General features: G+C 42.0%; 1 protein-coding gene across 1 annotated transcript in view; it reads left to right on the top strand.

Annotated features, from left to right (window-relative positions):
• Positions 1-21658, top strand: part of znf638 (zinc finger protein 638) — a 126526-nt gene that overhangs the window by 22415 nt on the left and 82453 nt on the right. Inside the window, exons 3-5 of the mRNA XM_072257019.1 lie at positions 6972-8109; positions 18208-18269; positions 20540-20578. Of these exons, the coding sequence (XP_072113120.1) occupies positions 6972-8109; positions 18208-18269; positions 20540-20578 (1239 nt within the window). The remainder of the gene's footprint in view (positions 1-6971; positions 8110-18207; positions 18270-20539; positions 20579-21658) is intronic.

Below are 21658 nucleotides of genomic sequence, written 5' to 3'. Positions count from 1 at the left end.
TAATATTGAACCATATAAGCTGGTTGGATCACAGCTGGAGTAGCCTATCCTGGGAGCAAGTGATGACACATTGGTCATGGTGCTGTTCTGGAACCCTGGGGGATAAACAGAGATTGGACAATGATCAGGTTGCTGTTTTGGGACAGAACTGCAAACACTAGGGAGTAAGCAGGTGATGTGACAGTGGTCAGACTCCTGTCCAAGATGTTGTTAGTGTGACAGAACTGACACTGAGCTGCCGGTTCTGATGTGATCTCCTTCCTATCTCAGTCCCCTCTGTCCTGGTTGAATGTGTCCCCACAGTGCAGCTGTGGAGGGAGTTTCAGTGTGTACACCCAGTGATGGTGAAGGGCCAGTGGTATGTTTCCACCTCAGGGAAATCTTCAGATGGTGGTATTCCCCTGCAAGCACTGTTGTCTTCCCTGAAGGTAGAGCTGCTGGGTTTGGGGAGGCGCTGAGGATACCTATGTGTAACTAGTGCATCCTGGAGATAGCAAGCATTACAGCCTCTAGTATGGATGACAGATCATGAATATGTAACATTTTGGATTTAGCATGTCCAGGGACTGAAGAGTTCAGGCCAGAGACTGGAAGCCCAGGAATGATCTATCCTGGAGTTAGAGGCCTGTCTGTGTGGCACCAGAATGTGTGGAGACGCTTAAACGGGCTACCAGCACATTCTTGAGTGAGTTGGTTATTGACGCAAATGACACATTTCACTCTATGTTTCAATACGTGTGATAAATGGATTTGAATTTGACTTACAGGACTGGTTTCTGGGGTGAGAAATTTGAGCCACAAATGCAGGATCTAAATAAGGTAAATGGAGGGGATACTCTTCCCATTTGAAAAGAGGGGGAAATGGCGGGGTCTTTTACTGTGCTCTATAGCTATGATTCTGACTAGTTGTGTTGAAATTGCTGACAGTACAATCTCGCCATCACCTGCTCTTTTCGAATGTAGAGTTGCATAATCTATTTGCTTCGATCTAAAGGTTTGCTTGATGTAATGTTTTTGATCACCGTGCAATATTCTCCCATATTTTGCTAAAGATAACTCTCACTGGGAATGGGTTAAAGGGAAATGGTTGTGGACCAATACTGCAAACACATGTATGGTTAATAGAAATATGGGCCAGCCCAACAAATTCCAGACTTGCAAAAATTCTACTGGATCATTGTGCTGTTGTCAAACAGACCTCATTCCTGTGCTTTCCAATAGTTTAGTGACTTAGCAAAAATGCTAACAGTATTTACTCCAGATGGCATGCTCTTAGATTGAAAGCAAGCTATGAAGTCGCAAATGAGAATTGATTTACCTGAGTTTGTGAATTAGTTAAAATATCTGTCCCAGAAAGCTGTGAATGCTCGCTCAGTCGATAGATATATTCCAGGGCAGGTCTCAACTGCATGACATGTGGCCTGGAGGATCTTCTGTTGTGAAGCAAGCTGGGTTAGTGTGGGCAACACACATAAAAGTTGCTGGTGAACGCAGCAGGCCAGGCAGCATCTCTAGAAAGAGATACAGTCGACGTTTCAGGCCGAGACCCTTCGTCAGGTCTAACTGAAGGAAGAGTGAGTAAGGGATTTAAAAGTTGGAGGGGGAGATCCAAAATGATAGGAGAAGACAGGAGGGGGAGGGATGGAGCCAAGAGCTGGACAGGTGATAGGCAAAAGGGGATACGAGAGGATCATGGGACAGGAGGTCCGGGAAGAAAGACAAGGTGGGGGGGGGGACCCAGAGGATGGGCAAGGGTTATATTCAGAGGGACAGAGGGAGAAAAAGGAGAGTGAGAGAAAGAATGTGTGTATAAAAATAAGTAACATGGGGTACGAGGGGGAGGTGGGGCATTAGCGGAAGTTAGAGAAGTCAGTGTTCATGCCATCAGGTTGGAGGCTACCCAACTTATTGTTACTTACTGTTACTTATTTTTATACACACATTCTTTCTCTCACTCTCCTTTTTCTCCCTCTGTCCCTCTGAATATACCCCTTGCCCATCCTCTGGGTCCCCCCCCCCCCACCTTGTCTTTCTTCCCGGACCTCCTGTCCCATGATCCTCTCGTATCCCTTTTGCCTATCACCTGTCCAGCTCTTGGCGGCCTGCTGCGTTCACCAGCAACTTTTATGTGTGTTGCTTGAATTTCCAGCATCTGCAGAATTCCTGTTGTTTGGGTTAGTGTGGGGTTGGGTGTGTATATGTTCTTAACAGTCTCAAAGGTCGTTTAATGTCAGCGAAATGTATACAATATACATCCTGAAATACTTTTTCTTCGCAAAACATCCACAAAAACAGAGAAGTGCCCCAAAGAATGAACGACAGTTAAACATGAGAAGTTCCCCCCAGCTCCCCCCTCCTGCATGTAAGTCAAGTCAAGTCACTTTTTATTGTCATTTCGACCATAACTGCTGGTACAGCACATAGTAAAAACAAGATGTTTTTCAGGACCATGGTGCTACATGAAACAATACAAAAACTACACTGAACAACATGAAACAACACAAAAACTACACTAGACTACAGACCTACCCAGGACTGCGTAAAGTACACAGAACAGTGCAGGCATTACAATAAATGATAAACAAGACAATAGGCACAGCGGAGGGCAGTAGGTTGGTAGTCCAATGGCTTGAGGGAAAAACTGTTACATAAATAAACAGCTGTACTCCTGCTGAGTATTTTGTTGGAGTCAGATGTAGTCCAATTTAATGTCCATTGGAGAGCAGAATGGACGGGAGAGCCAGCCGGCTAGGGCTTGCTTTTTACCTGGCACTGACTCCTGCCCGCTCGCCTCGCTTCCGCTTCCTCGCACACCGCTTACGACCTCCCCACGACTGGCCACTGGCATCAGGCGACTCGGAGGACTGCAGGCCAGATTCAGTGAGCAATGATCCCCCTTTCCCCCGTCAGCAAAATTAAATGCTCATTGGTACAATCACCAAGTCCAAGCGTGTGCTAAGGGATAACAAAGACACAGACCTTGCAGTTACCCCAAAAGCTTTGCAATTCATCTAAATTCAACAACCCACAGATTCTCTCTCTCCCTGGCAAGGGAGTGTCCCCCAGTCTCCTTCCATCTTCCGTCTACTACCAATAGCTCAGGTTACTAAACTCTGATTGCTGAGAGTAATGTCCACCATCCTGTTGCTGATCCCTGATGAAAGTCTGACATTTCCCTCCATAGATGCTGCCTAACTTGCTGAGTTTATCCAGCATTTCAGAATCAGAATCCAGTTTAATATCACTGGCATATGTTGTTTTCCGCAGCACTATAGTGCAATACGTTTTAAAAAACTATAAATTGCAGTAAGAAATAAATAAGCAGTGCAAAAAGAGCAGAAAAAGGAAAAATTAAAATAAGGTAGTATACATAGGTTCATTATCCTTTCAGAAATCTGATGGTGGAGAGAGAGAAGCTGTTCTGAGTAGTGTCTTCAGACTCCTGTACCTCTTTCCTGATGGTAGCAATGAGAAGAGGGCATATCCTGGAATGATGGGGGTCCTTAATGACAGATGCTGCCTTCTTGAGGCATCACCTTTTGAAGATATCCTTCATGTTGAGGAGGCTAACTGTTTGCACCTTTCTGCAGTGTTTTCTGATTCTGTGCAGTGGCCCCTCTGTACCAAATGGTGATAGAAACATAGAAAACCTACAGTGATATAACCAGTTTGAATGCTTCACGTTACTTCTGTAGAAATTTGAGTGTCTTTGGTGACATACCAATTCTCCTCAAACTCCGAATGAAATGTAGCCCTTTCTGAAGTCCAGAGTTAATTCCTTGCTCTTCCTGACATTGAGTGCAAGGTTATTATATTAACACCACTCAGCCAGCTGATCTATCTCACTCTTGCGTGCCTCCTTATCACCATCTGATGTTCTGCCAACAATCATGTCATTGACTAATTTATAGATGGTGTTTGAGCTCGCCCTAGCCACACAGTAGTAGGTATAGAGAGCGTTGTGCTATGCACACATCCTTAAGCTGCACCAGTGTTGAATGACACACTTTGTGTTGCTCAATACTGCGGAATCTCTTGCATCTCCGTGCTATTGTATCCATTTAAGTGAAGCATCTTAAGGACAATTGATCTGTGATTTTCTCAGCTGTTTCCATTTTGGATTAGTAGCGCTACATGTGATTTGGTTTATTATTGTTACGTGCAGTGTGCTGAGATCCAGAGAAAAGGCTTTGCTTTCATTGCTGTCCATACAGATCAAAGTATATCAGGTTAGTACAAAGAGAAAGGCAATAACAATTCAGAATGGAATGGTAAAATTACTGTTCCATGGAAAGTGCAGCAAAGATAGACAATGGGCCATGATAAGGAACATTGTGATGTAAAGTTCATATTTATGAAAGTTCAAAGTACATTTATTATTAAAGTATGTATACTTTATACAACCTTGAGATTTGACAGATAGTCATGAGGCAAAGAAACCCAATAGAACCCATTAAAACAAATGACCGACAAGCACCCAATGTGCAGAGAGGGGGGAAGAAAAACAAATCATTCAGAGCTGAATTTCACAAAGCCAGACATCATTGCTGAAGAGACTCAAGAATCTCATAATCAAACTGTGTTTGATGCTGGTGGTGTGTGTTTTTAATGTTTTGTATCTGCTGCTGGATGATTGGGTGGGGAGAAGAGAGAATGAACGGGATGGGAGGTGTATTTGATTATGCCTTTCCTACAAGAGCAAGAAGCTGTAAAGTCATTGGCATTTAGGGCAGCAGTGAAATTCCTCCATCTCTGGCGATGCTCAAGGCTTTCTTCTTCATGTCAGTAGCTTCCTCTCAGTTTTCACTACTGTCAGGTCTTGTGTGGAGACTCAGGGATATCGTCACTCTCAGATGTAGGATTCTTAATTGCTGTTTCCGTAACAGTTTTGTTTTACTAGTTAGGGCTGTTGGCCCTGAGCTGAACCACTGAACCTGGAGAACTAGTGGACCACTCTTGGTCTGACATCTACCCTCTGACCTCTTTGGCATGGGTGACCCTACCAAGAGCAAAAACACAATGTCCTGACTCCTGCCAACGTAACTCTCTGGGTCATTGAGGCACACAAACCTCCAAACCATGACCAGGTTGTGGTCATCTTGGACAATGCCTTTCCTGAGGGAACAGTAAATGTAGACGGATTGGATCCACTGCTGAACAAGCAGCAAGTAACATGTTTGTGTTTTCTTGTACATAGCTTCAACAATGATTTGTATGACCTTTGTCAGAAGGCTCCAATGTTTGGGGAAAGATTTTAAAGGTTTTAATGTCAATTTTAAGATGCACTTTACAGGTCATTCACAATTTTTTTCAAGAAAGGAACTTCTGGGCAGTACAGCAGCACAGTGGCTAGTCTAACACGATTATAGCACCAATGACCTATGGTCAGTTCCAACCGCTGACTGTCAGGGAGTTTGTACATTTTCCCCGTGACCATATGGGTTTCCCTCTAGGTGTTTCGGGTTCTGCCGGCATTCCAAAAGGTGTACAGGTTAGTAGGTTAATTGATCACATGCTTATAATTGGGAGGCATAGGCACACTGGGCCAGAAGGGCCTTTTAACGTGCTGTGCCTCTAAGTAAGTAATCATATCTTCAGGGCATCTGATTAGGCAAATGTGACCACAGCAGCAAATAATGGCGGGTAAATGGCGACTAGTTCAGAGGGTATTGTTAAAGGGTGGTTGTGATTGAATTGTACATCTGGCTCCTTGGTTTAATATTTCTGATGGATACTGCTTGCATAATGTAGTACTGTATTCAAATAGTACCTACATTATATGCTTATTTCCTGGAGCTTATTTCAGGAAATCGAGCTGGAGTTTTCTGAATTCAAGCATGTTAGCAACTGAACCAGGTCGCACTGAAGCAGAAACACAACAGTATGCTGTCTGTTATCTGTTGGATGGAATAACTAACAATTTAAGAATGGTTTTTCAAAACAAATCATATTTCTTCACCCTTCCTGCATGCCTACAGCTGGACATCCTGATGTGTTTTTTCTAGTATTTCACTCCCAAAGCCATTTGATGATGTGACCCTAAGAAGCCCTTGTCAGGGATGTTCTTATGAAGAACTTCCACCAACGCTAACCCTGTCTAACAGAAGTAGGTTCAACAGACTAGAGCTTCTTTAGTACTGCACTGAAATCTCTAGTTGGACTTGAACCGAACATTTCAGATTCAAGAAGCACAGCATGCTAGTGCTGTTGTGAAGGTTGTATGTGAAAGCCTGGATTGTTTCTGGATGAGCATAAGTTATGCTGCTATTTGGGCATTGTGGAAAGAAGTATTTAAATTGCATGCTGACTATAAAATAGGCCGATTGCAGAATAAGATTATTGATCTATCTGGCTGGACCCAGAAGAGATCTGATTTGAGAATTCACAATAGCAGTTTAAAAGATTGAAATAGTTGATGTTGCCTTTTCAAAATAATGAAATAGGGGACATTATGGTTCCTCAAGAATAACTTTGAGCGTCTCAGCATTGTTTTCAGCAGTCATTCTGTGCAGCAAACTATTGTTAAAATGACCACAGTGCTTTGTGTCTGCTCATTTATAAAGGTGCAATATAATGCTGTGGACTTGGAATACCTTCCAGAATCATACCTCTGATCTTACCTGAAGATCTCAGTCTAACTTGACCATGGTCATTGTTTTAAATTTCTTTAACAAGCTATCTGGAGTGCTCTGTCTAGTATTATGTTATGTACTGCAAACTGTGTATGGGGGTCTTGAGTGCTTCACCAAGCTTCCTTTGTTGTCTGTTTATTTGGGCACTCACATTTCCTCACGCGGATGTCCAGATTTAACTGTCCTTTTTTTGTTATGTTTTATTTATTTTATAACTCGCCAAAAAATTAGCTTTTTTAAAGCTGTCAAGCATAAATATGTTGATCACTGGCTTTAAAACCCTTTGCTGCGAATGTTTTCTGAAATGTAAAAATCTAATGTTTGTGTTTTAACTTTCAGCTTTGCGTTATTCTTGGAAAATTGTGCTCCAGCAGTGAATTCATTGAACTTCGGCATTACCAATCCACTTCTGTTAGGCTCAGCAAATTTGCAGCTCGCCCAGATTAAAGCCCAGCTGGCCCTACAGCAGCTGAACTCTGTCGCCTCTACAACTTTATCGAATACCGCTCTTGCATCTCTGAACCAAGCTCTTGTGAAGATCAACATGTCCATGTTCAATGCCAGGGGGCCATTTGGCCAGAATCAGGGCCCTCCAAACCAGTTTGGGCAAAGTCAGGTCCCTGCAAATCAATTTGGGCAAATGCAGAGACCTACCACCCAGTTTGGGCAGAATCAAGGTTCGGCCAGCCAGTATGCTATGAATGCTCCTGGAACCTATATGGCAGGAGGAGCTGGAGCTGCAGGACGAGGAATGGGATTGGGAGCTCAAGGAGCATCACCTGGCAACTACAGTGGAATGAACATGGGAATGATGAATCAATCGGGGAATAATGTAGGCTTAGGTCAGTGGCCTTCCTACCAGAGCCCATCATCTGGAGGTTATCGGCCTGGATATGGGAGTGCCACAACCTCTTCATCTCAAAGTGGAGACCAGAGATCTGCAGTTCAGCTTTTTCATGACACAATGAAGGCTTCTAATATCCTAGCAAACTTTGGCCTGTCTAATGAAGACCTAGAAGAGCTAAGTCGTTACCCAGATGAGAAGCTTACTCCAGAAAACATGCCATACATCTTAAGAGAAATTAGAATGCGGAAGATGAATAAGCAGCAGTCGTCAAGCAGTTACAGTCAGCCATATAAGCTCCAGGACAAAGACTACAGAAGGGAAGCGGTCCAGAGCAGTGTGGTTGATTACGGGCACGGTCAGCAGTATGACTATCGGGATAGACCCGTGGAGAGCCCAAGCATGCGTTACAGTCGCGAAACACTGAGGGAGGGTACCTGGAATGAAGATTTCAAGCGCCCGTCTCAGAATTATCAGATGGAGTCTTCTCGAGATGAGAGTTCTCATGGAATTAAACGATCGGTGAAGAAGGGATTGCCAAAACCCAAGCTGATGAATGATTACTATGGCGTCCCTGCACTGAGGTTCCCCCACGTGTGCAGTTTGTGTAACATAGAATGTAGACAAATGAGGGTGAGTGTTCATTACATAGTTCGCCTTTACTTATAATTTGCTTCCTTAACAGGCATAGTGTTTGTAGGCCTCAACCTCCTCTAGTATGCCTGTAATGTTACCAAGGACTGGCTAGCAGTCTGGTGGTAAGTTATGTGGGTATTTTTTACTTGGCAGATGTGCATTTAGGACATTAGCTGAAGATCTCCATGTGTGGAAAAGTGTCCCTTGCTATGTTTAATACCTCTATAATCCAGTCAATCTGTATGGTATCCTGTCAACAGTTTAGTCTGGTGTTTTGTGGTTGTATTGGAATTGTGTGGAGGTGCTTCATCATTTGTGTTGGACTGTAGGCAACAATCAGATACTTGGAGGGCTGGTGAAAAGGATGGTCAAGCATGGGGCACCTAATTTTACCAGAGAGATCATTCACAACAGTGACAGGATGTAAATTCTGGATATGTATTTAAAGTCATAAACTGTAAGGGTAGGACATGTATATATATATATATATATTTAGCATACATATGGGACAGATACATTTTCTCTTTAGATTTAGTCCGTGATATTTAGAGTTATAGTTTTAACCAGGTGGACTTTCTCAGACCTAATTCCTGATGGAGTAATTCATATTAGCATCAGTGCAATTTCCAGATTGCATTGCAGTACATTCTATTGGATTATTGTCCTTGACGTTGCAATGATAGTTTTTGGTGGGCAGAGTTTTCAGAGGTTCAATTATCCCAATGCATATGTTTATAAAGACTCAGTTGAAATTCTTTTCTATACAAGGTCTGTATGGCTGCAATTTCCATCTTGTTTTGAATTATTGTGGATCATTTCTTGGATTAATTCACTGTTGCCTGAGTACAAGCAAAGTGTTCTGGTTTAGTATCTCTATGATAAGCCTGGGTTGCCTATTTGAGAATCAAAGTCGGTTAACTCTTAAATGAGCTTGATTTATTTTGATTTTTTTTAAGCTTCTGTATTGTTTCTACGATCTGCAGCTCCTCCATTGTGTGGAAAGTTGGTGCATATCTCGATCCTTTCCTTCTCAGGACCTCAAAGAGAACAAGTACTGACCTGACCAGGTTGTTTTAACAACAAGTTTAGGATGTGGAAAAGTGTCTAACATGTGCAAATATAGAAATGTGATAATAGAGTTTCATGAGATCTGTAAATATTATTGTTTATGCTGGTAAGTATCAGGAGTGTAGTGCAGATGGGATATGATTCACTGTTTTCAATAATCTTGGTGGTCACCCTGTGAGGACTAGAGCTATGTACCCATATAGTCATTAGGATGGTGCATGTTTGCTCCATTTGCAAAGTAGCAACAGCCAGTTTCTGAATCATGCATACTGCTAATAATGATCTGAAAGCTCCCTGCTTTTGTTAATCTTTAGGTCGGTTGTGATAAATTTCTTACATATTTAACTGCACATTAGATTAGATTATGAGGACACGTAGTCCTCTTTTATTGTCATTTAGTAATGCATGCATTAAGAAATTATACAATATTCCTCCGGTGTGATATCACAAAAACACAGGACAGACCAAGACTGAAAAACTAACAAAACCCACATAATTATAACATATAGTTACAACAGTGCAACAATACCATAACTTGATGAAGAACAGGCCATGGCACAGTAGAAAAAAGTTCAAAATCTCCTCGAATGTCCCACATCTCACGCAGACGGGAGAAGGAAGAAAACTCTCCCTGCTATGCCCGACCACAGTCAGACTCTGAATCGTCCAAAAACTTTGAGCCTTCGATCAGCCCTCCGACACCGAGTACCAAGCACCATCTCTATCCGAGTGATTTGACCTCAGCCTCGGTCGCCAGCAGCAGGCAAAGCCGGGGATTTTGGGGCCTTCCCTCCGGAAGATTCTCGATCGCCCAGTAACAGTAGCAGTGAACCGCATTTCACAAATTTCTCCAGATGTTCCTCTGTGCTTTCACGTCTGTCTCCATCAATCAGAATTGTCCACGGCCCCTATTTAACAGAAACAATATCACTTCACCGGAGAGCTGCGTCGCACTGCCATCTTCTCCTCCCATATAGATCCTAGGCATTAGAATTTTAGGTCCCTAGTTCTGTAAGTACAGAATTCTGTTGACGTTTTGATAGTTGACCTCAGCTGCAGTGTCTTGTTGGGGAGGTATGCATCTTTTCTTTGACCTCTGAGATGCATGAAATCAATCCCTTTGGTACACCCATCATATTCTGCCTCTCCTTTGCTCACCGAGGCCAATTTACCTTTGGGATGTGGGACCATACTGCTGAGATTGTGCAAACTCCAGACGGACTGCACCTCGGTCACAGGATCTGTGAGGCAGCAGTGGAGCCAGCCAAACTGATATCCACCTTTGTCAAGTGCCAGGTGATGTAAACCTTGTTTGATGCACTGTGTTATAATTCATTTCTTGAATTCCTACTTAAGAATGCATTCAGAAGCCAGTTGTTTTGATTATCTAATAAAAGTTATCTGGCAGATCAACAAAGTGATGCAAGCTATTGATAATGGTGCTGTAGTAATAATAATAATAGGCATCCGTTAGTCTCGTGAGACCATAGATTTGCGCCTTGGAAGGTTTCCAGGGTGCAATGCCTTGCTCTGTGACACAACACGCTGCCTCAGCTGAGGTTCGAACTAGCATCCTTCAGATCACTAGACCAGTGCCTTAACCACTTGGCCACGTGCCCTCTGTAAAGTGGCTTTTACCTGTATCCTGCCCTGTGTGGGGGTTGGCAAGACTTCTCTGCTTCAAACTGATGTACCAAAGGAAGCTGAATTCCAGGAGTGCAGGGTAGCATTTGATCAAGTCACCCTGGTAAATGTGAAATCAAATGGAAACACTCCAGTGTTGGAGTTGTACCTCACATAAGTATGTCAGTGGTCATTGGCAATCAATCAACCAAGTCCTGGGATATCATCGTCACATTTCCTTTGTATAGTGTCCTAGGCTTAACCATCTGAGACTTGTTCAACAATCATTTTCTTTCTGATGTAATGTTGAAGTGAGCATGTTTGATTCTACTGGTGCTTATTTCAATTCCATTCACAACTCCTCACCAACATGAGCAGCTTCTGCTTGCGTGCAGCAAGATAATCGGAGCATAGGCTCATGAGAGACACATAACATCTGTGCCACAGAAAGTGCCAAACCATGACCATCTCCCAACGTGGGAACCTGATCTCCTGCCCAGCTCCAGTTTGCCCACCATCATTACTCTGGGATCACCACTTTCCAGAGACACAGTTGGGCCAGTTACCTGATTAACATAGCTACAAGAGGAGTCCAGAGGCTGGATGACTTGCAGTAGATGATTCACCCTTGACATTTGAAGGCCTTTCCACCATGATGGACTACTCTCCATTTACTGGAATGTTACCACTCCAACTGCTCTCAAGAATCTCAATGCCTCCAGGGCAAGATGACCTCTTTGACTGACAGCCCACTCACTGCTGGTAAACATTTGTTCCCTCTACTGCTGGAATGTATTGTTTACAGTGGATACTGTTTACAGATACAGTGGCATGCAAAAGTTTGGGCACCCCGGTCAAAATTTCTGTTACTGTGAATAGCTAAGCGAGTAAAAGATTACCTGATTTCCAAAAGTCATAAAATTAATGATGACACGTTTCTTTAATATTTTAAGCAAGATTACTTTTTTTATTTCTATCTTTTACCGATTCAAAATAACAAAAATGGAAAAGGGCCCGAAGCAAAAGTTTGGGCACCCTGCATGGTCAGTACTTTGTAACACTCCCTTTGGCAAGTGTCACAGCTTACAAGCGCTTTCTGTAGCCAGCTAAGAATCTTGCAATTCTTGCTTGGGGGACCGTGAGGGTCATGGCAAAACCTTCAGCTTGTGCCTCTTGAGGTAGTCCATTGTGGATTTTGAGGTGTGTTTAGGATCATTATCCTGTTGGAGAAGCCATCCTGTTTTCATTTTCAGCTTTTTTACAGACGGTGTGATGTTTGCTTTCAGAATTTGCTGGTATTGAATTCATTCTTCCCTCGACCAGTGAAATGTTCCCCATGCCACTGGCTGCAACACAAGCCCAAAGCATGATCGATCCACCCCAGTGCATAACAGTTGGAGAGGTGTTCTTTTCATGAAATTCTGCACCCTTTTTTCTCCAAGCATACCTTTGCTTATTGTGGCCAAAAAGTTTTATTTTAACTTCATCAGTCCACAGGACTTGTTTCCAAAATGCATCAGGCTTGTTTAGATGTTCCCTTGCAAACTTCTGAAGCTGAATTTTGTGGTGAGGATGCAGGAAAGGTTTTCTTCTGATGACTCTTCCATGAAGATGATATTTGTGCAGGTGTCGCTGCACAGTAGAACAGTGCACCACCACTCCAGAGTCTGCTAAGTCTTCCTGAAGGTCTTTTGCAGTTCAAACAGGGGTCTTCATTTGCCTTTCTAGCAATCCTACGAGCAGTTCTCTCGGAAAGTTTTCTTGGTCTTCCAGACCTCAACTTGACCTCCACCGTTCCTGTTAACTGCCATTTCTTAATTACATTACAAACTGAGGAAACGGCTACCTGAAAACGCTTTGCTGTCTCCTTATAGCCTTCTCCTGCTTTGTGGGCATCATTTATTTTAATTTTCAGAGTGCTAGGCAGCTGTTTAGAGGAGCCCATGGCTACCGATTGTTGGGACAAGGTTTGAGGAGTCAGGGTATTTATAAAGCTTTGAAATTTGCATCACCTGGCCTTTCCTAATGAGACTGTGAACAAACCATAGCCCTAACAAACTAATTAAGGTCTGAGACCTTGGTAAAAGTTATCTGAGAGCTCAAATCTCTTGGGGTGCCCAAACATTTGCATGGTGCTTCTTTCCTTTTTTCCACTCTAAAATTGTACAAATCAAAAATAATACACTAATCTTGCTTAAAATGTTGAAAAGAATGTTTTATCTTTATCTTTATGACTTTTGGAGATCAGTTCATCTTCTAACTTAACTATTCATAGTAACAGAAATTTTGACTGGGGTGCCCAAACTTTTGCGTGCCACTGTACACTGCAGTGACTCACCTGGTCAATTCCCATCTCTTGTCATCTGAACCATCAAGATGTTAAGGGAGCAGGCATATAAAGACCCCTACAAGCTGTGCATCATCCCTGCTTGGAAATAAATTGCCATTCCTTCATTGATTTTGGATCTTGTAAATCTTGGAATGCTTCCTGTTTGTAGTATAAGTAAATGCCTTGGATGTGGGAGACAATTGAAGTAGCTTAAAACATGAACATTGAACAGTTAAACACAATATAATCCCTTTGGCCCACAATGTTGTACTGACCCCTTAACCTACCTAAATGAGAGTTAACTGACCTTTAATGAAGATTGACAGAGTTGATGGATAAATGGTAGTCCTGGGCTGCAGAGAATTGTTGATGTTTGTTGTGAAGTGACAGAAATTAGGATTTGGAGTTCAATCTAGATAAATGCGAGACAATATATTTTAAGAGTACTAATGAGGTAGGACTTGAACAGGAAGGTCCAAGAGTATTTTGAGGAACAGAGTGCTTGGCACGAAAGTGCAAAGATCCCTGAAGGTGGTAGCACAACTAGATAATATGGTTAACCAGGCCCTCTTTCATCAGGACATTGAATACAAGATCAGGGAAGTTATATTCCAACTTTTATAAGACCTTGGTCAGACCTCAGCTAACCCGAACCAGTTCTGGTCACCAAAGTATACAAAGGATGATAGTGCTGGAGGGGGTGAGAGAACGTTCAACAGGACATTGTTTGCAACAGAGCAGTTCTGTTATGAGGAGAAACTAGAAAAGCCTGGTCTTCTGTCTGGAGCAGAGAAGGTTAAGAGGTAGGCTACAAGATAATTGTCTTCTTATTGGAAGAAGAGAAAACTAGAAGACATGGATTTAGTGTAAAGGGGAGGAGATTTAGAGGAGATACATGAAAGGGTGCTTCTTCATCCAGACAGTCTCAAGTACCCAGAATGCACTGCTTGAATGGGTGGTTGAAGCTGGGTTGCCAACGGTACATAAGTGTTGAGATAGGAACTTGAATTATCTCGATAGGACATAGGAATGAAGTGATAGGCTGGAGAGACTGGCGATAGGAAAGATTTGATAGGCTGGAGAGGATGCAGAGAAGATTCACAAGGATGTTGCCTGGGTTGGAGCACTTCATTTCTGAGGAGATAGTGGAGAAGCTGGGTCTGTTCTCCATAGGGTACAGGAGCAGAATTAGGCCATTTGGTCCATCGAGTCTGCTCTGCCATTTCATCATGGCTGATCCAATTATCCTCTCAGCCCCAATTTCCCTGTATCCCTTCATGCCCTGAGCAATCTAGAATCTTAACAACCTCTGCCTTAAATATACATAAAGACCTGTCCTCCACAACTGTCTGTGGCAAAGAATTCCACAGGTTCACCACTCTCTGGCTAACTCCTCCTTGGAGCGGAAGAGTTTCAGAGGGGACATGAAGCATTAAGGCACTTATGGACCAGTGGTAGGTGGTGGATATCTAATACAAAGTGTGTCTACTAGTCAGTGTGGATGAGTTGGGCTGCATGGAAAGTTTCTATGCTCAGCAGACGTAGTGGTTTAAGAAGGTGGCTCATCACCTTATGGGGACAATGAAGAATAGGCAATCAATAAAGGATTTAGCAAAAACATCCAGAACCTGGAGGTGAAGTGAGATCCTGCCAACCAACTGGCTGGAAAAAGAGCAGAGCTAGAATATTAAGCCTCTAAAGAGTAGATCTCTGCAATATTGCTATGAAAGAGGGGCCCTTGTACTCGGCGATCACTTTGGTAAATACATCTCTACACCTCGTTAATGGAAATATCCGACCAGTCAATCATGTCACAGCATCTAAATGCATAAAAGCATGCAGATATGATCAAGATATGTACAGTTGTCATTCAGACCAAACATCAGAATGAAGAAGAAATGATATCTAAGTAACTTTGACTTTGTTGGTTGCCAGAGATTGTTAGTGCGAGGCAGGGTGGTTTGAATATCTCAGACATTGCTGATCTCTTGGGACTTCCATGCACAATAGTTTATAGAGAATGATACAAAAAGCCATCCAGTGAGCAGCAGTTCTGTGGGTGAACACAGCTTGTTAATGAGAGGGTCAGAGGAGAATGGCCAGACTGGTTCAAGCTGACAGGATGATGACAGTAACTCAAATAACCACGCGTGGTGTGCAGAAGAGCATTTCTGAACACAACGCGGCGAACCTTGAAGTGGATGCACTGCAGCAGAAGACCACATTACATGTTTCTCTCCTGTACATAATAAAGTGGCCACACAGTGTATGTTGAAGTGATAAATTCAACAGCAGGCAACAGCCATCCCCTACACCCAAAAGTAATCTGTGTAATAATGTAGGGTGGCATGTTATGCAGACTTGATGCAGCTGAATGCTTGCACTCTGCAGACCTTTTAAAGCCAACATTGTATCTCCAGTTACCTCTAAGTATTTGGCATTAGATAACTTTGTGCTGCTTCAGCTTCCACCATCCAAACACATCAGTGCTTACAAGATGTATTGAGAAGAAATGTACATGGGAACGAACGGTGTACCTGAGAAGATGATCACTTTACTCTTGAAGAAATTAACATGAAAGTAATGAATTCCCACCAGAAGAGAATGGTCTTCATTCTTCAAAATCAAAACACGGCAATACGTTTAGGATAATGTGATAGGTTTAAAAGATTCTCCTTGGCAACCTGGGCTTATCCTACCGATACATAAATTATTGGGGTTCTTTGAAATGGGGAAAAAGAGACCACAGTGAGTGGCTGTCATTATTAAATATTTCATATAATGTTATTTGGTGTTGTACGCTGTTAACAGCTGTCCAGAGATAAAGCCATTTACCATGAGTTTCCCATCCCCATTCTTTTCTGGAGCTTAAATTACTACCATATACCTAACAACATAATTAGTTATTAATATGTGAGGCAAGGTTATGTATTAGACTCAAAGGGGTTCTTGCCTTTTGTGGATAACGCTCCGGAGTAAGAGAACTTTTCTAGCCCAGCAGTACTGCTCCTTGTGCAATCTTAGTGAAAACTGACCAACCTCATAAAGGCAGAGAACTGAGACTTTGACTCACTGAACATTGCAGCTGAAATGCACCTCCCCTCTCATCAAAGACACAATGAACTGCTGTCAATTCTAGTGCATCTCAATACCCAACTGATTACACTAGATGTATTCAGAATATCAAGATAATGTTTCCAAGTTTGCTGTTATCGGACTACCTGTTTCAATTGACTGTTCTGAAGGATTTGAGAGATACAATACACTATTTTAAAAGGTATATTGAAATAATTTGCATATGTTAAAGTTTAATTAGAATAATATACATATTCTCAGCACTGATGAATGTAATACTTCATGAATGTAGAATCATCATTTTCCTGACTTGTATTAGAGATGCGAGGCTCCCAAACAACTAAAAGCTGTAGTTACTACAACTGTTATTCTGCTGTTAAGGTCTGTTGTGGCTATACACACTCCCTCTGGGGCTAGGTTTTGGGATATGTGTTTCGGAGCAAATTAGTCTGTTTCAACACTTTGAATTTGTTATGAGGAATTATGAGAATTAATGAGAGGTAATTAAAACTCTTAAGTTTTAAGAATAAATTGGATGGGTACATGGATGGGAGAGGTCTGGAGGGTTATGGACTGGATGCAGGTCAATGGCACTAGCGGAACAATGTTTCGGCACAGACTAGAAGGGCCGAATGGCCTGTTTTCTGTGCTGTGGTGTTCTGTGGTTCTAATTTTTGTGTTAAATTTGGTAGATTTAATCTGTCGAATTAATATGTCCAGCATGTGTTAACTCAGTTTATTTTAAAAAAGGTATTTTGGGACTTTTGTCTCTGTTCCTGAAGACATAGTCATGAACCCTAATCTAAATGGTAATTTTGAATTCCATCTCATCCGGTTGGGGATATCATCTGAGGATTTCTGCTTCAAATCCAGACTGGTGACCAATCTAGCTGTTTAATGAGAAAATGCTAGCTGATTGGAAACCAACCAGACACTCAAAAGCCCGAAGGCCTGTATACAGTGGAAAAAGAGAAGATATCGGCAGGAGAGTCTCGGATCCAAGGGCACAGCTTCAGAGTAAAGGGATGCTCCTGTTGAATGTGAGATGAGGAAGAACAACTTCAGCCAGAGGGTGGTGAATAGGTGGAATTCATTAGCTGTGTGGGCCAAGTCATTGGATGTATTCAAGGCAGAGCTTGATAGGCTTTAAATTGGTCAAGGGGTTAAGGGTTCTGGGTAGAATTTGTTTGGAAGAAGTGCATCCATAATTGAATGGTGGAGCAGATTCGATGGGCAAATAGCTCGATTTCTATCTTGTCTTCTCAATGGTAGCTTCTCTATCTTATGATTTTACATGTTGCTTAGAGATACCACAGGCACCCAAGAAGAAAATGGCTGGAATCTGGTTAGGGAATTGATGTAGATTCCTGAACTTTAAGGTGTGATGTATTCAAAGTAAAATATTGGGTTCAAATACACTCTCATTAACAAAATCACTTTTAGAATGCTGTAAAGGGCTTTGCACTCTGGAAAACCCATGGTGAGTAATAAGTATTTACTTGTTTGGTTTGTCAGCTTGACAAGAATTCAAATCTGATGTTAATGGAATCGATACGAGACATTAATTGTAATTCTAATTGTATTCGGGTGTGGTGCAGAATTCACAAGCATGACCTTTCCCATATTTGTGAGAAATATTATGAGGCTCTGCAGCATTAAATGGCTTTCACTTGAAGAGCTGATCATTGTATTATTACTGCGTAGTCTGTCAATAAGCATTTTTCACCAGCAATCATCGGTAGGTTTTCTGTACATGTACATTTCTGTAATTTCCCTAAAATGTTCATCCGTCACTCATGGAAAATACCCCAAGGCTCTCGGGATGTCTTTGGGGTTGTGGAGAATGTGTAAATGGCATTGTAGTGAACTGCTTAAATTAAAAAGAATAAATTTTCCAAAGATTTGGCTGAGCTTGTCGTTGGGTCATATTTTTTGGTGGAGTGGCTCTTGTTCTTTTATTTAGTGGTAAAATACTTTTTGTGTCTTCTTTGTTTTCACAGGATTGGGAACGTCACAAGAAAACATCTGTCCACTATGATAGCTGCCGTCTTTTACTCAAAGAGTAAGGTTTTTACCAAGTTTGTGATCTTTCTTTCCAAGGTTGCCAGATAAAGAAGATTTCTTTGACACAGGTTCTCCCTCCTTTCCCTTCTCCAGAGTGGTGGGCTAAAGGCCCTGTTTCTATCTGTACAGTTCTGATTTTATGCAGGCAGTTGTCATCTTTTTAGAGTCATAGTGCTGTACAGAGACCTCAGATAGCTCTCCAACACTCAGCCAAACTATTCCTTTTTGAGTGTCAGAAAGCTGTTTGTTCATAGCCAAGCCTTATTCAGTTCTTAAATTGTCCTCTTTTCTATTTCGCTTCCAGTAAACTTTTTTAACCAGGATGCTGCCTTGATTAGAGAGATAGGTTGAGTGAGCCAGAGTTTTCCTCTTTGGAGCAAAGGAGGATGAGAGGTGACTTGAAAGAGATGTACAAGATGAGAGGCATAGATCTAGTGGACAGCCAGAGGCATTTTCCCAGGGTGGCTAATATGATAGGGCATAATTTTAAGGTGATTGGAGAAAAGTATGGGAGGAGGTTAGGTCTTACTTAACACAATGGTGGGTATGTTGAGTGCCATGTGTGGAGGCGGACTAATTAAGAGTATTTAAGAGACTGAGATAGGCACATGGATGAAAGACAGTGGTGGGCTATGTGGGAGGAAAGAGATATATTGATCTTACAGTTGGCTAAAAGGACCGAAGGGCCTGTACTGTATTGTTCGATATTCCATGGATTCTGTGCTTGGACATTTGCTATGGGGAAAGATTTTCCATTGTTTACCTTATATATGCCCTTCATTATATTGTATGGTCCACTGGTAGGTCATCTTGGCCTTCTCTGCTCTAAGAAAAATATTCTCAGCCTTTAACTATTACCTTGCTAGGACTTGGGGACCTGAGATACAGGGAAAGGTTGAATAGATAAAGACTTTCTTTTAAATTTTATTTAGAAATACAGTGTGGAGCCCATTCTTACAGCTCAACAAGCTGCACCACCCAGCAACCCACTTATTTAACACAAGACTAATCACAGGACAGTTTACAGTGATCAATTAATCTACTAACTGATAGGTCTTTAGACTGTGGGGGGGAGGGGGGGCATCCAGAGGAAATCCTTGCTGTTCATGAAAAGAACAAACCAACTCTTCACGGATGACACTGGAATTCAACTCCGAACTCAGGAGCACCCTGAGCTGTAATTGTGCTAAGGTGGCTTAAATTGTGCTAAAGAGTGTAGGAGAATGAGGGAAGATTTGATAGAGGTCTACAAAATTATAGAGTAAATACAGGCAGGCTTTTTCAACTGAGGTTGGTTGAGACTAGAACTAGAGGTCATAAGTTAAGGATGAAAGGTGAAATATTTAAGGGGATCATGAGGGGGTAGTCTTCACTCAGATTGGTGAGTGTGGAATGAGCTACCAGTGCAAGTGATGGATGTGAGTTCAAATTCAACGTTTAAGAGAAATATGGATAGGTACATGGATGAGAGGGGTATGGAGGGCTCTGGTCTGGTTGCAGGTTGACAGGACTGGATAGGTTTATAGTTCGACATGGACCTGATGGGATGAGGTGCCTACTTCTGTGCTGTAGTGTTCAATGACTATCCAGACTCCTCTCATAACTAGGAAACCCCATCCCAGTGAATCTGCACCCTCTCCAAAGCAATTTTTGATAGACTATATCTTGTGACCTGAACTATGTGATATCCCAGATGTGGATCCACTGTTGGCTGTTCTCCTATTAATACCCCAACACATTTTTAATTCAATTTAAGGTGTTACACAGAGAATGAATCTGAAGAATTTAGAGGGAATGTGGGAGATTGGGATGGGATGGGTGGAAGTTGGAAAATAAGACCATAAGGCATAGGAGCAGAACTAGGCCATTCGGCCTTCTGAGTTTGCTTTGCCATTCCATCATGGCTGATTTTATTATCTCCCCTCAATGCCATTCTTCTGCCTCCTCCCTGTAATCAAGAACCTATCATCCTCTACTTCAAATATACCCAATGACTTGGCCTCCACGGTCGTCTGTGGCAATGAATTCCAGAGATTCACCATCCTCTGGCTAAAGAAATTCCTCTTTACCTCTCTTCTAAATCAATCTCCCTGTATTCTGAAGCTGTGCATTCTGGTCTTAGACATCCCAGGAAACATTCCACATCCATCCTATGTCAAGAACTATCAAATGTTCCTCATAATAATCAAAATAATTATTAGCATTGTATGGAGTCATCAGTGGTGATTGTAGTCACTGCTATAAAGTTTTAAATGTTTTGTGTTGCAGGTATCCAGACTGGGACCCAGATGCAATTCCTCCAACAAAGTATGTTCCATTCTATATCTATCTTTGTTTTTTTTTTCTGAGGCAGTGGCATTGGATGGGGTAATTCAAACAATATTTGGGCTTTTAATGGGATTTGAGATCAAGTTCAAATTTGTACTTTTGAGGAGTGTTTTGTGCTGTAGGTGAAACTAAAGCCTTGTATTGCCAATGGTACATTGATTTTGCTATTGTCGCATAAGGCTATAAGACCATAAGATATAGGAACAGAATTAGAGCGTCTGGCCCATTAGCAGACAACAGCGTAGTCTGCTCCGCCAATCAATCATGGCTGATCTTTTTTTTTCCTCCTCAACTCCAGTTGCCGACTTTCTCCCCGTAATCTTTGATGCCATGTACCAAGGGACAGTGAAAAATATGTCTCGCATACTGTTTGTACAGGATCATTTCATTGCATTGAGCCTGTACAAGTGAAAGCAATGACTGAGTGCAGAATAAAGGGTTAACTATACAGATAAGTGCAATGCAGGTACACATTAAAGTACAAGGTAGACTGTGAGGTCAAGTGGCCATCATCTTACAACAACAGGGTAGAGACTGTCCTTGAGCCTAGTGGTAGATGCTTTCAGGTGTCTGCATCCTTTGCCCGATGATAATGACAGGACAGAGAATGTCTGGGGTGGGAGGAGTCTTTGATTATGCTTGCTGTTTTACCGAGAAAGTGAGAAGTATGAACAGTCTATGGAGGGGGGTTGGTTTGTGTGATGTGAAGGGCTGTGTCCATAACTCTGATTTGAAAAGCAACATGTTTATTTGTGGGTTTATTCATTATTACATATTTGACTCCACAAAAGCAAAACTCTTATCCATGTATCAGAATAATACTCTTGAATCAAAACATTTTGTGTCCATGCTGTTAAATTTGTGGGTTATGACCAAAGGAAAAGGTGTCTGGAGTCGCTTAGCATTTTAGTGAAAGGCTGTTTAATAAGTGCATCAAAAATAAAACTTTAAAAAAATTAATGAAAATAGTCAAAAGAAAACTGCCAATATTTACAGAAAGATAGCTACCAAAAATGCAAGATAGCTCCCGTACATGTCTAGCAAATAGCCCCCGTTTGT

The sequence above is a fragment of the Mobula birostris genome, chromosome 4 (genome assembly GCF_030028105.1).
Source record: "Mobula birostris isolate sMobBir1 chromosome 4, sMobBir1.hap1, whole genome shotgun sequence".
Lineage (NCBI taxonomy): Eukaryota > Metazoa > Chordata > Chondrichthyes > Myliobatiformes > Myliobatidae > Mobula > Mobula birostris.
The sequence above is the reverse complement of the archived record's forward strand: the minus strand, read 5'-3'. Positions and strand labels throughout refer to the sequence as shown.